The sequence below is a fragment of the Portunus trituberculatus genome, chromosome 31 (assembly GCF_017591435.1).
Source record: "Portunus trituberculatus isolate SZX2019 chromosome 31, ASM1759143v1, whole genome shotgun sequence".
NCBI lineage: Eukaryota > Metazoa > Arthropoda > Malacostraca > Decapoda > Portunidae > Portunus > Portunus trituberculatus.
In genome coordinates this window covers 21735552-21749501 of record NC_059285.1, presented here as the reverse complement: position 1 = coordinate 21749501, position 13950 = coordinate 21735552, and the positions used below count along the sequence as shown (strand labels likewise).

At 37.5% G+C, this 13950-nt stretch overlaps 1 protein-coding gene across 12 annotated transcripts in view; it reads left to right on the top strand.

Moving 5' to 3' along the window:
- LOC123511327 (dipeptidyl peptidase 8-like) overlaps positions 1-13950 on the top strand; it is a 610443-nt gene that overhangs the window by 466682 nt on the left and 129811 nt on the right. Inside the window, exon 14 of one of the 12 annotated variants that reach the window (XM_045267120.1) lies at positions 11227-11598. The exons of the other annotated variants lie outside the window; for them this stretch is intronic. Within the exon in view, the coding sequence (XP_045123055.1) occupies positions 11227-11370 (144 nt within the window). The 3' untranslated portion in view covers positions 11371-11598. Of the gene's footprint in view, positions 1-11226; positions 11599-13950 lie in introns of those variants that run through there. 12 annotated transcript variants of the gene reach the window in all.

The window sequence follows — 13950 nt, the reverse complement described above, 5'->3', positions numbered from 1 at the left end:
TATTTAGATTTAAAAAAGGCGTTTTATAAAGTGCCACATGAAAGATTACTATGGAAGTTAGAAGAGAAGAGTGCCTTAAAAGGAAGCACATTGAGATGGATGGAAAATTACTTGAGGGGGAGAGAAATAAGGACAGTAGTTAAAGATATGAAGTCCAAGTTGAGAGCAGTAGACAGAGGAGTGCCACAGGGGTCAGTATTGGCACCAATACTTTTTCTCTTATATATATATAAACGACATGCCAGAGAGAGTGAACAGCTACATAAATCTGTTTGTGGACGATGCAAAACTGTGCAGAGTCATAAAACAAAAAGAGGATTGTGAAATACTGCAGGAAGACTTAAACAAGATCTGGAAATGAAGTGAAAAATGGGAGATGGAATTCAATGTGGACAAAAGCCATGTCATGGAAATGAGAAAAAGTGAAAGACGACCAGTGGGAATCTGTAAGATGGGAGATGTAGTAGAACTAGAAAAAGTAAAAAAAGGAAAAGGACTTGGGAGTGACGATGGAAGAAAACAATCAACCGGTAAGCCTTATTGATAGAATTTTCAGATAGACATATAATTTGCTAAGGAATATTGGATTAGCATTTCACTATATGGACAAAGAAATGATGAAGAAATTGATAAGTACTAGAATAAGACCTAGATTGGAATATGCAAGAGTTGTGTGGACCCCTCCTTAAAAAGAGACACATAAGGAAATTGGAGAGACTACAAAAAATGGCTACAAGAATGGTTCAAGAATTTAAAGGGATGACATATGAGGAGAGACTAAAAGCTATGGAACTACCAGCCCTGGAACAGAGAAGAGAGAGAGGTGATCTGATACAAGTTTATAAATTGATTAACGGAATGGATTAAGTGGATAATGAGAAACTAATCCTGAGAGAAGATTATGACATTCTAAGCACAAGATCACATAGTAAGAAACTGATTAAGGGAAGATGTCTGAGAGATGTTAAAAAAAATATAGTTTCTCGCAAAGATGTGTTGAGACTTGGAACAGTTTGAGTGAGGAAGTGGTGTCAGCAACGAGTGTGCATAGTTTTAAAGAGAAATTGGATAAGTGTAGATATGGAGACGGGGCCACACGAGCATAAAGCCCAGGCCCTGTAAAACTACATCTAGGTAGATACACGCACACAAGGTCGGACGGGCGGACCAACGCTCCCCGCGATCAGCTGATCCAAATACCAAAGGTTGTGTGTTTACAGAGACCTGGGCAAATGCATGACTTGTGTGGCAATAGTCTCCAGAAACTACATTGAAAGGCACCATGAGTAGGAAAGAACTTACACCCATAAGCAGGTATGAGAATAGGGAAGGAGTACAAGAAAAGGATGATGATGACAATGAGGAAGAGGCAAGATTTGGAGGATTTGATGAGACAAGTACCGCCCTCCATAGGCGAGTTTTAACTTTGGAGAAAAAATTAGACAACTGGATAAGAGAAAGTATGAGAAGTAAAGACAATGATGAACAGGAGAAAGAGTTTCTGAACTTGAAAGAAAGGATAAAAAAAGTGGAAGAAAGTGAAGCTAGGTTAGGAGTAGAGAATGCGGAACAGAGAAAAGAACTAGCCAAATATAAGAAACAGATGGATGAAGGACTTGGTAAAGTAGAGAAAGAAAAAGGGGACCTGAAAGATATAGTTAGCAAAGAAGAGGAAAGAGTACATGACATGATTAAAAAAAGAAGTACAGGCATGGAGAGTAAAAGATAAGAAAGACAAAGATAACTTACAGGAGGGGATTCAAGGACAACTAAAAGAAAGAGACGAGAACATGGCAAACAAAATGATTGGAGTCCTTAAAGGAAATGCAAACCTAGTAAGGGAAATTGCAGGAAAAAAGTGTAATTATCTTTGGATTAAAAGAAAAAAAATGTAAAATATAGACGAAGGAGGGAAAAGGAGGAAATGAAGTCAGTTAAAGACCTACTAAAAAATCTAAATGACGAAGATAGGCAGAACCTATTGGAGAAAGTGGAAGAAATTCACAGAATGGGACCTTATCAGGATGGAACAACAAGACCAATTAAGATACTACTAAAACCACAAGCAGCAACAGAAGAGATATTATATAGAACAACAAAACTCAGAGAAACAGAAGGCTGCAAGGATATATATATATATATATATATATATATATATATATATATATATATATATATATATATATATATATATATAGAGTAAGGTCTCGGGTTACGTCGGTCTCGAGTTACGTCAAACTCACACTTACATCAGTCCACTATAAGGCAATTTAAGATTTAAAAAATTGAAAATTTATAAATCATAAAGCGCGGGGTTTATTGTTATTGTTGGCCGCCAGGCGTCACTAGTGGTTACCTGCCACACCGCCCACCTCACGCTTGAATACAATAATACTCTACGTACCTCAGTTCCACCACACCGTCGCCCCTGGGAAGAGTGTTCCTACATCTGCGTTTCCTGACTATCTTAGTATCTTGCTAAAATGGCACCAAAAAGAAAACTCCTGAGTGATAGCAGTGATGTTAAGAAAAGGAAAACCATTATGCTACAAGAAAAAGTGGACATAATTAAAAGACATGAGAAGGGAGGCAGCAGCTGTGTGTAAGGGAGTGAAGAAGAAAATAGGAAGCCTGTTACCATGACAACGGAGAGGTTGACGACCTTGAGGGCTCACGCACCTATCACAACAATAACAACTCCGGAGCCTCGCCTGGGCCACACGACACTCGCAGCTCACTTGCACTGTCTGCGCTTGTCTGCTGATCCCTATTGCCCTTTCCTGTTGCATTTCCTGCCCCGCTGCCCATGCTTCTACTCACACCTCACTCCCTGGGCATCACAACATTCGACCTGCCCATCTTCCTGGCGGCCTCAGGCGTCCACCCCTCTGGCAACATACAGTCCTTCACGTTCGCCATCGCGGCCTTAATCAACAACAAAAACAAGCTTGTGTTTCATATTCCTACATACTTGTAAATAATATAACAATATAACCTTTTACTTATATAGAGCTTCTACTCCTACCGCACTCCACAAAGCTCCCAGCTGTCCGCCCTGGGCGCCACAACATTCTACCTGCCCACCCTCTTGGCAGCCTCAGGCCGCCCCTCTCGGCAACCTGCAGTCCTTCGTGTTCGCAGCCCTAATCAATATATTCCTACATAGTTGTAAATAATATACCAATATAACAATATAACCTTTTACTTACCTGAATAACCATAAAAAATTAATGGTTGAAAACTTGATAATATGCTTTGAAAGTGCAAAAACTCGAGTTACGTACAAAATCGACTTACGTCATGTTTCAGGAACGTAACTCTGACGTAACTCGGGACCTGTATATATATATATATATATATATATATATATATATATATATATATATATATATATATATATATATATATACAGTGAAGTCCTGGGCTACGTCGGTCTCGAGTTACGTCAAACTCGAAGTTATGTCAGTCCACTATAAGGCAATTTAAGATTAAAAAAATTGAAAATTTATAAATCTTAAAGCGCGGGATTTATTATTATTGTTGGTGGTTACCCGTCACACCGTCCGCCTCACGCTTGAATACAATAACACCCTGCCTCAGTTCCACCACACCGTCGTCCCTGTCAAGTGTGTTATTCTACTTCTGCGTTTACTGACTCAAGTTCTTAGTATCTTGCTCAATGGCACCAAAGAGAAAACTCCTTAGTGACAGCAGTGATGCTAAGAAAAGGAAAACCATTACGCTACAAGAAAAAGAGGACGTAATTAAAGACATGAGAAGGGAGGCAGCAGCTGTGTGTGAGGGAGTGAAGAAGAAAATGGGAAGCCCGTTACCATGACAACGAGGAGGTTGACGACCTTGAGGGTTCGCGCACCCATCACAACAATAACAACTCAGAGCCTTCGCCTGGGCCACACGACACTCGCAGCTCACTTGCACCGTCTGCGTCTGTCTGCTGATCCCTATTGCCCTTTCCTATTGCATTTCCTGCCCCGCTGCCCACGCTTCTACTCCCACCGCACTGCACTACGCTTCTAGCTGTCTGCCCTGGGCGTCACAACATTCAACCTGCCCACCCTCCTGGCAGCCTCAGGGCCACCCCTCTCGGCAACCTGCAGTCCTTGTCGTGGCCCTAATCAACAACAAAAACAAACTTGTGTTTCATATTCCTATATAGTTGTAAATAATATAACAATATACCCTTTAACTTACCTGAATGACCATAAACAATGATTGGTTGAAAACTCGATAATATGCTTTGAAATGTACGGAAACTCGAGTTACGTACAAAATCGACTTACGTCTTGTTTCAGGAACGTAACTCTGATGATAAACCGAGACCTTACTATATATATATATATATATATATATATATATATATATATATATATATATATATATATATATATATATATATATATATATATATATATATATATATATATATATATATATATATATATATATATATATATATAAGAAAAATAAGAATGAGGAAGAAAGGAAGAGATACAATGAGTTGGCAGCAGGAGTAAGGGAAAAAATAATGAAAGGTCAGAGGAGGAAAAAACGGCATTTTCTAGGAGACAGGATAAGAAAATTTTTTTATAAGAGAGAGGGGAAAAGGCAACAGTGGACCAAGTGTAAATAAAGGTAATAAGGGCAAGAAACTAAAAATGATGTATACGAACATAGTTGGGGTTCTATCAAGTAAATTAGAACTAAAAGATTACATAAGGAAAGAAAAACTGGATATTGTATGCCTGGCTGAAACAAAACTAAATGAGACAATCAAAATAGGCATAGATAATAGATATAACTTATGGAGGAAAGACAGAGGGGGTAAAGGAGGAGGAGGAGTCATGATAATGACAAGGAAAGAGATGGTGGTAAACCATGTGGAGTATGGGAAAGGAAAATCAGAAGTACTGTATATTAAGATGCATATTAATAAAAAAGACTTAATAATCATTGTAACATAAACGAATGCATGAACCAATTAAGAATATAAAGACATGATAGATAACACAATAAGGAGTCTAACGAGAATCATTAAGGAAAGGAGAAAAGTGTTATTAGTAGGAGACTTCAACTGTAAAGAAGTGGACTGGGAAAATTATGAATGTGGTATGGGGGTAGAAGCTTGGGGAGAAAGATTCCTAAGCCTAATGATAGATAATATGATGGATCAAAAAGTAAAGGAAAACACAAGATTCACAGGAAACAATGAGCCAGCAAGGTTAAACCTGGTTTTTAAGAGGGATATACAAATGAATGATGATATAAGATATAAGTGCCCATTGGGAAAGAGTGATCATGTAATATTAGAAATGGATATACAAGAGGGAAAAGAAGATAGAGATGAATCATACAAAGGAGACCGATTAAATTACAGAAAGGCTGATATTGATAATCTCAAGAACTATTTCAAATACGCTAACTGGGAGGAGATGGAAAACTCTGAGGGGATGCAAGAGAAATATAACTTATTTTTGGAAATATACAAAACAGGAGTCAGGGAATATGTCCCAAAATATAGACCTAAGGAAGAAGGAAAGAAAGATTGGTTTAATGCAAAGTGTGCCAGGATAAAGGAGAAAAGAGATTGAGTATGCATGGAAAAGGTGGAGGAGAAATAGAAATGCAGTAAATAAGGTAAACTTCAAAATAACAAGAAATTAATATTTTAAAGTGAGGAAGGAAGAGGAGAGGATCTATGAAAAGGACATAGTCAAAAAATGCAAGGAGCAACCAAAATTGTTTTACAGATTCATAAATGGAAAAATAAAACAAAAAGAAACAATAGAAAGGTTAAAAGGAGAAAATGGGATGGTGGTAGTTCCAAAAAGTATATCAGAACTGTTAAATAATAAGTTCCAGGAGGTCTTTACTAAGGAATTCAAATTTCATAGACCTCATGGTAATAGAGAGACCATCTATATGGAAGAGATTAAAGTAATCAAGCTTGAAATAGAAGAGTTAATGAAGGAACTGGATGAAGAAAAGGCAATGGGACCGGATGAAGTCTCAGGCAGAATACTGAAAGAATGTAGAGAAGAACTAGCAAGACCTATACACAACATCATTAAATGCTCAATAGAAAATGGAAAAGTACCAGTAGAATGGAAAAGAGCTGAGGTTGTTCCCAAATATAAGAGTGGAAGGAAGGAAGCACCTCTAAATTACAGACTGGTATCATTAACTACTTTAATATGCAAGATGTGTGAAAGAGTAATAAAGAAACAATGGATATTGGAAGATTTTTGGATAAGTTGAAAATCAGAAAAGCAATGGGGCCAGATGGTGTATCAGGCTGGGTGTTAAGAGAATGTAAAGAGTAATTACTGGATCCAATTTGGGAAATAATTACAAGTTCAATAAATGAAGGGAAAGTTCCTCTAGAATGGAAGAGAGCAAACGTAATACCTATATTTAAAGGAGGAAAAGCAACTGAACCACTAAACTACAGACCAATGTCACTTACAAGTGTCTTGGGGAAGTTATGTAAAATAATTATCAAAGAATTATCAAAGAAAAATGGATTAAATTTCTAGAAGAGGAGCAAGTCATATCGAACAGACAATTTGGGTTCAGGACAGGGCAGTCATGTGTATCAGACTTATTAAGCTTCTACTCCAGGGTTATTGCAGGACTTGAAAACAGAGATGGATGGGTAACATAACATAACATAACATAAATAATAGGATAACAAAGGGCCACCAGGGCCCATCTAGGTTATCCTGTATCAGTCGCACAGCAACCTCGTCATCAGTAATGAAAGATACACTTACAAGTACACAATACATTATATACTAATTCTAAATATTTGGCCCATTAACAGGGCTAAGTCCTGCAGCGAAATCCTCTACAATTTGTGGTCCCCATACATTGGGATCATGTCTTGCTTAACTATAGTAAATTTCTTATAAAAACTATCATGCAGTGCTATACATAATTATAAATCTAATAAATTTAAGTGCTTATCTAATCTGTTTTTAAACATTGTCAAACTAGTGCTATTTACAACCGTCTCTGGCAATGCATTCCAGAAGTCTACCACCCTATGACTAAAGAAATATTTTCTTATATCTAACCTGCAGCCTTGATTTCTAATCTTCCTGCCATGATTTCTAGTCCTACTTCCCTCCTCTAAGATAAAGAAAGATCTCACATCTATGTAGTTTGTATATGAGAACATTTTAAATAACTCTATCATATCCCCTCTTATACATCTCCTCTCAAATGAAAACATGTTTAATTCCTTTAATCTATCTCTATACTCCAGGTGCTTTAATGCTAGTATCATCCTAGTTGCTCTTTGAACTGCTTCTAACATGTTGATATCCTGCCTATAGTGGGGTGACCAGGCCTGTATGCAATACTCTAAATGGGGCCTAACATAGGAATTATATAAGCTACGCACCACTTCCTTATTTTTATAACTAACATTTCTATTTATAAAACCCAGGATCCTATTTGCCCTATTTCTTGCTTCTAAACATTGCTTTGAAAATTTCATAGTCCTGTCTATCACTACTCCTAAATCCTTTCCTTCCTTTACTGCCTTTAGCCAACATCCCTCCATCTCATAGCTAAAGTTTGTGTTGTCTTTACCTAAATGCATAACCTGACACTTTTTAGAATTAAACTCCATCTGCCACCTGTCTGCCCATGCTATCAGCCTGTCCAGGTCTCGTTGTATTCTGTAATTATCCTTTTCACCCTGTACTGCACATGCTATCATAGTATCATCTGCAAACTTTGATACTTTGCTACTAATTCCTATATCTAAATCGTTAATGTACACCAAGAAAAGAAGAGGTCCTAGCACTGATCCTTGGGGTACCCCACTAACCACTTCCTTCCACTCAGACATTGCCCCATTTAATACTACTCTCTGTTTCCTATCAGAAAGCCATTCACAAATCCAATCAACTAACCTACCCTCTATCCCATGTAGTCTCAATTTGTACACTAGCCTCCTATGTGGTACCTTATCAAATGCCTTGCTAAAATCTAGATATATAACATCTATGCTATTTCCATCATCTATCTCTGGTAATATATTCTAAGATATCGAGCAAATTTGTAAGACAGGACCTCCCTGATCTAAAGTCATGTTGGGTATCTCTAATTAATCTATTCTCATTTAAATGCTCCCAAATACTACCCTTAATGATTTTCTCTAGTATCTTACATACTATACTAGTTAAACTGATCGGTCTATAATTATTTGCATCATCCTTCCTACCGTTTTTAAATATTGGAGTAACCTTAGCTAACTTCCAGTCCTGAGGTATCTCAGCAAACCTAAGTGATCTTTCAAAGATTAACTTAAGTGCTTCAGAAATAGTGTCTACACCCTCCCTAAGTACTCTGGCATATAGCTCATCAGGACCACTAGCTTTCATATCGTCTAGTTCAAGAATAAATTTCCTAATAATTCCCGGGTTTATATCAATATTTTCTAAAGCTCTTAAACTACTCTTTGCATTGTTTGTAACAGGATTTTCTATTCTTTCCCTAGTAAATAATGAAGAAAATTGTTCATTCAATAATTCTACTATGTCTTCATTTTGATCCACTACTACACCATCTTTTCTGAGTGGTCCAATCCTATCCTTATTTCTTTTATCACTGACCTTGTAATAACTATATAATTTTTTGGGATCTTTACTCCCAGCTCTAGCTAGTTTTATCTCTGCCTGCCTTTTACTTTTTTTTATAACCTAACTCAAATCATCTCTGACCTGTCTGTACCTAATCAAATCTACATCTTCCCCACTTTTCTGCAACTCTCTATATGCCCTCTTTTTCTCTCTGATCTGGCTACCTATCTCATGAGTCCACCATAATGGCTTCCTGTTTCTCTGCCTTATATCTTTGTAAGGGATACACTGCATCACTATACCCTTTACTACAACCTTAAAAATATCCCACATCTCCTGTGCAGTTTTATTTTCAAAACTATCTTCCCAGTTTACCTCTTCTAATAACTGATGTAACCTACCATAATTGCCTTTCTGATAATTTGGGACTCTAGTCTTATTCACTATATTATCCCTACTGGAAGTAATGATAAATCTAATTATATGATGGTCACTGTTTGCTAAAGTCTCTCCTACCTCAACTTCCTTTAAACAATGCTCAATATTTGTTAGTACTATGTCTAAAACCTTCCTCCCCCTAGTAGGTTTATCTACCATCTGCACTAAATAGTTATCCTGAAAACTTTCCATAAACTTATTTTCACTAGCATCTCCTACCATCCTCTCCCAGTTTACTGACTTAAGATTAAAATCCCCTAAGATAATTGTCTGACTAGTACACCCCCTATTTATCTCATCTACCGTAAGGTTGTCTACATCTGCTGACTGGTTACGTGGTGTATAAAAAGCTCCTACTCTAATAACCTTACTTTTGTTTACTCTAACATCCAGCCATAAGGACTCTACTCTGTTATCTACCTTAATACCATTAATGTGACTGGAAATGAAGGATTTTTTTACATAAATAACTACTCCTCCACCTATCCTAAACACAGGCAGAGTATACCTGGATATTAAAAAGACTTTTGATAAAGTCCCTCATGGAAGACTACTTTGGAAATTAGAGAACATAGGAGGACTGCGAGGAACTTTGCTAGAATGGACAAGAGATTTTTTGAAGGATAGGGAAATGAGAACTGTGATCAGAGATACATACTCAACTTGGGGTAAAGTAACTAGCAGAGTGCCACAAAGGTCAGTGTTAGCCTCCATTATGTTTCAGATTTATGTAAATGACATTCACATTGAGGTAAACAGTTATATAAATTTATTTGCTGATGATGCAAAGCTGCTAAGAGTTATCAAAACCAGAGAGGACTGTCTGCTGTTGCAGGAAGATATAAAGAAGATCTAGGAGTGGAGCAGGAGGTAGAAATTGGAGTTTAATGCCAAGAAATGTCACATAATGGAACTAGGAAAGAGTAAGAGAAGACCAGGATGGAACTATTTGATGGGAGAGGAACAAATAATGAAGACTAAAGAGGAAAAAGATCTGAGAGTGATCATACAGGAAAATCTGAGCCCCGAAAAACACATAAGGAAGATATTTGTACTATCGTATAAAATATTGACTAATATAAGAGTGGCATTTCATTACATGGATAAAGATATGATGAAAAAAATCATCCAAGGTTGGAATATGCAGCAGTGGTATGGTCTCTGAGCTCTAAAAAGGATCCAAGAAAATTGAAAAGGATACAGAAGATTACTACAAAGATGATGCCAGAATTAAAGGACCTCACATATGAAGAATGACTGAAGGAAATGGGACTGCCAACCTTAAAAGATAGAAGAGAAAGTGGGGACCTAACAGCAATGTATAAGATATTAAATGATATTGAAAAGATAGACAAAAAAGACATGGTACTGGTGACAGAAGAAGATAGAAGGACAAGAGGAAATGTAAAGAAGATCGGGATGAGGCAGTGTGTGAAGGATATTGGAAAATACAGTTTTCCACACAGAATGGTGGAAAAATGGAATGCATTGCATAATGAAGTTGTTACAGCACATAATGTGCATAACTTTAAGGAAAAATTAAATAAATGGAGATATAGAGACAGGACACTATGAGCCCCACTCTAACCCTGTACAACACAGCTAGGTATATACAACCAGGTAAATACAAAGAAATAAAAAAATGCATAAAATCACAGATAAATACACAAGTCTTTAGTATGCAAGTGAGCAAGATATGGAAAGTCTTGTTCTCCTACTTCTCTCTCTTTCTTTCTCTAAGGTGAGGGATGTAGTAGATCCCCAAGTCCACCACCGACCTGTCTCGTACATCTACAGTAGCAGTGGTGACTCATTAGCAAAGAATATATTCTATTACTACGCATCATGAACTCACTAAATAATTTAGCATCATCAATTTTTTTTTTTTTTTTTTTTTGTCATTATGAACATTGAAATTCTGCTGAACAAAAATATGCAAAGTGAGATACATGACATAATACAGGTAGTCCTCAATTGATACGAATTTACTTTATACGAATTCAGAGTTATACCGTGTCCAAAAATAGGAATTTTTCATCACATTGTACAAAGTTCTCAGAATTATATGGTTTCAAGAAAGGTAAAATTTGCGCTGTGATTTAGTTCAGAAATGTGCGCCAAGCAGCCTCATTGTTCACCTACACGTGGTTATGGTAACATCTTTCTCTCTTGTGCCCAGTGTTTACCATGGCTCCCAAGCGCCCTTCTGCATCTCCAGCTGGTGGTGATACGCCCAAGAGAGCAAGGAAGACATATACACTGGAGCAAGCCCTCACAGCAGCCAACTTGTTTAAGTGTATGGACTTGTTGGCGCAGTCAATGAAAATTCTTGAAGAAAATTACCCAAATATTGAAAGAAGCACCGCCGTCATCAGTGGGGTTATGGAAAAAATTACATGCTATGAGGTTCTTCTCAAAGAAAAACAACAAAAGAAAAAACAGTAATCGATAACAAGCTTCTTCAGACCACACACACCAAGTCAAGTAGTAACAGAATTGGAGACACGACGACAATAGTGACACATCAGAGAAGGAAGTAGCAAAATAGAGGAAGAAGGTACTAATGAAATAATTTTGTGTTTAAACATTTCCCTTTTTTCATAGTCATTTATATGTCTTTGTAAGTTTATTAATAAAAGCATCAATAAGCATAATAGAAATGTGTTTAATGCAAAATGTATACTAAAGTGAAAGATTATTTTATTTTGAACACATCCTTCAAAGTCTAGTGATGGTGGCCACGGTGGTGGTGATGGTGGTGGTGGTGGTGGTGGTGGTGGTGCTGGTGATGATGATATTGATGGTGGTGGTAGTGGTAGTGGTGCGAGGACGCCCCTGAAGCCTCGCCCTCTAGGGTGAGGCTGTTCAACCAAGGGACGAAGTGGATGTGCTGGTAGTCACGCTCATGAGGATCGCGTGGCTGCTTGATGGAAAGGGGCTGGAAGTACTGTACAAAGCTCAGGTCTGCTCTTTTATACTAAAAAAAAAATTCTAGGGAGTTAGGTATTCATTCCTTACTTTATACGATTTTTACTTTATACGGTCCCTTCTAGAACGCATCTACCATATAAATCGAGGACTACCTGAAATTCTTTTTTTTTTCTGTTTTTTAATATTGGTAGTATCAGAAGAAAGTAAGGCCATACTGATACTGAAACCGATACTCCTTAAATGGGCCAGTACAGCCAATATCGATACTGATACCGATACATTGGTGCATCTCTACTACTGGGTAAAAAAACACAACCTGCCATAGCTCAACCTGTAAAGGAGAATCTGTCACTCGCTCACCATCTTGAAAAACATCTGATGACAAGGTAAATATCGCCCTCAGGGGAAGAGACGATAACTAGCGTGACAACCGAATGGTTGATTGACGGCCATGTCATAAAAGACACACACATGATATATATATCTAAAAGGGAAAACAAAAAGTAAATTCCAATAATACATACCACCCTGGAGAGAGATTTAGTGGAGTAAACGAGACCCCGGTGACCAAACGATCGCCTGTAGATGACATTGTCTTTGCACACTGCACTATTAAGATCTGCATACATCTTTTTGAGCAGAAAACACACACAAGGCTGCTATGTCTTCCATGCTCCATTAAGAGCTACAGTGCAGCAGATAGAGCAACCCCAGAGAGTCACCATATAGAGACACCACAACAAACACCAACTCTATCAAGTAACAGCTGACAGGTGGCCACAGACTAATGAGGAGAAAGACTTAGGAGTAACCATGCAAAACACTTTGTCACCGGAGAAACACATTAACAAGATATTTGGGAAAACATAACATGCTTCAAAATATTGGTCTTGCATTCCACTACCTAGATGAAGAAATTATGAAGAAGATACTATGCACTTTAATAAGACCCCAGTTAGAATATGCAGCTTGCGTCTGGTCACCGCACATGAAGAAAAATGTGAAGAAGGTGGAAAGGGTACAGAGGCTGGCAACAAGGATGGTACCAGGATTGAAAGAGTTAGGCTATGAGGAAAGACTGAGGGAACTGGGGCTGACTACATTAGAAGAGAGAAGAACAAGGGGAGACATGATAACTATGTATAAATAGGTGAACAAGATTGACATATTGGACAGAGAATTGATAAAGGTGACCACAAGTAATCATCTCCGAGGACATGGAAAAAAACTAATAAAAGACATCTGTCTAAATGACGTGAGAAAGTACAGTTTCCCGCATCATAGTATTGATAAGTGGAATAAACTGAGCAGTGATGTCGTTGATGCAGTGTGTGTCAATCAGATGAAAGAGAGATATGACAGGAGTGGACAAGGAGACAGGACACAGAGAGCTTAGCTCGGTCCCTGTAATACACAAATAGGTAAATACATGTCTGAACTTTGGAAGCATCTACCATGTTCTGGCTTTGGTATCAAGACACCGTAAGTCATGCATGACGTCATGCTGTTGGATGAGGAATTAAGAAATTTCTTTGGTAGTATTGATTGGAAAGAAATCATGCAAGCAAGACAGTCCAAAAGAAGTATGAAATATTTCTAGACAAGTACAACGAGGGGGTAAAGAGATATATTCCCACATACAGAGTAAAAGAGAGCAAACATGCATGGCATAATGCTACATGTGCAAAAGCTAAGAAGTGTAAGAATACAGCTTGGAAGAAATTAAGGAAGCAGAGAAATAAAAAAATAGGATGCAGTATAAAGAGTATGAAACAAATACATTAGATTAAGAAGGGAGGAGGAGAGATATTTTGAAAGGGATGTATTGAAGAGATGTGAATAGGAATCCAAGCCTTTTTATAAGTATATAAATAGAAAGATGATGAACAGAGAGACATCACTAAGTTAATTCAGGGAAATAGGATGCATGAAACAACAGAAGAAATGAATGAACTTATTGTGAGAGCTTCAA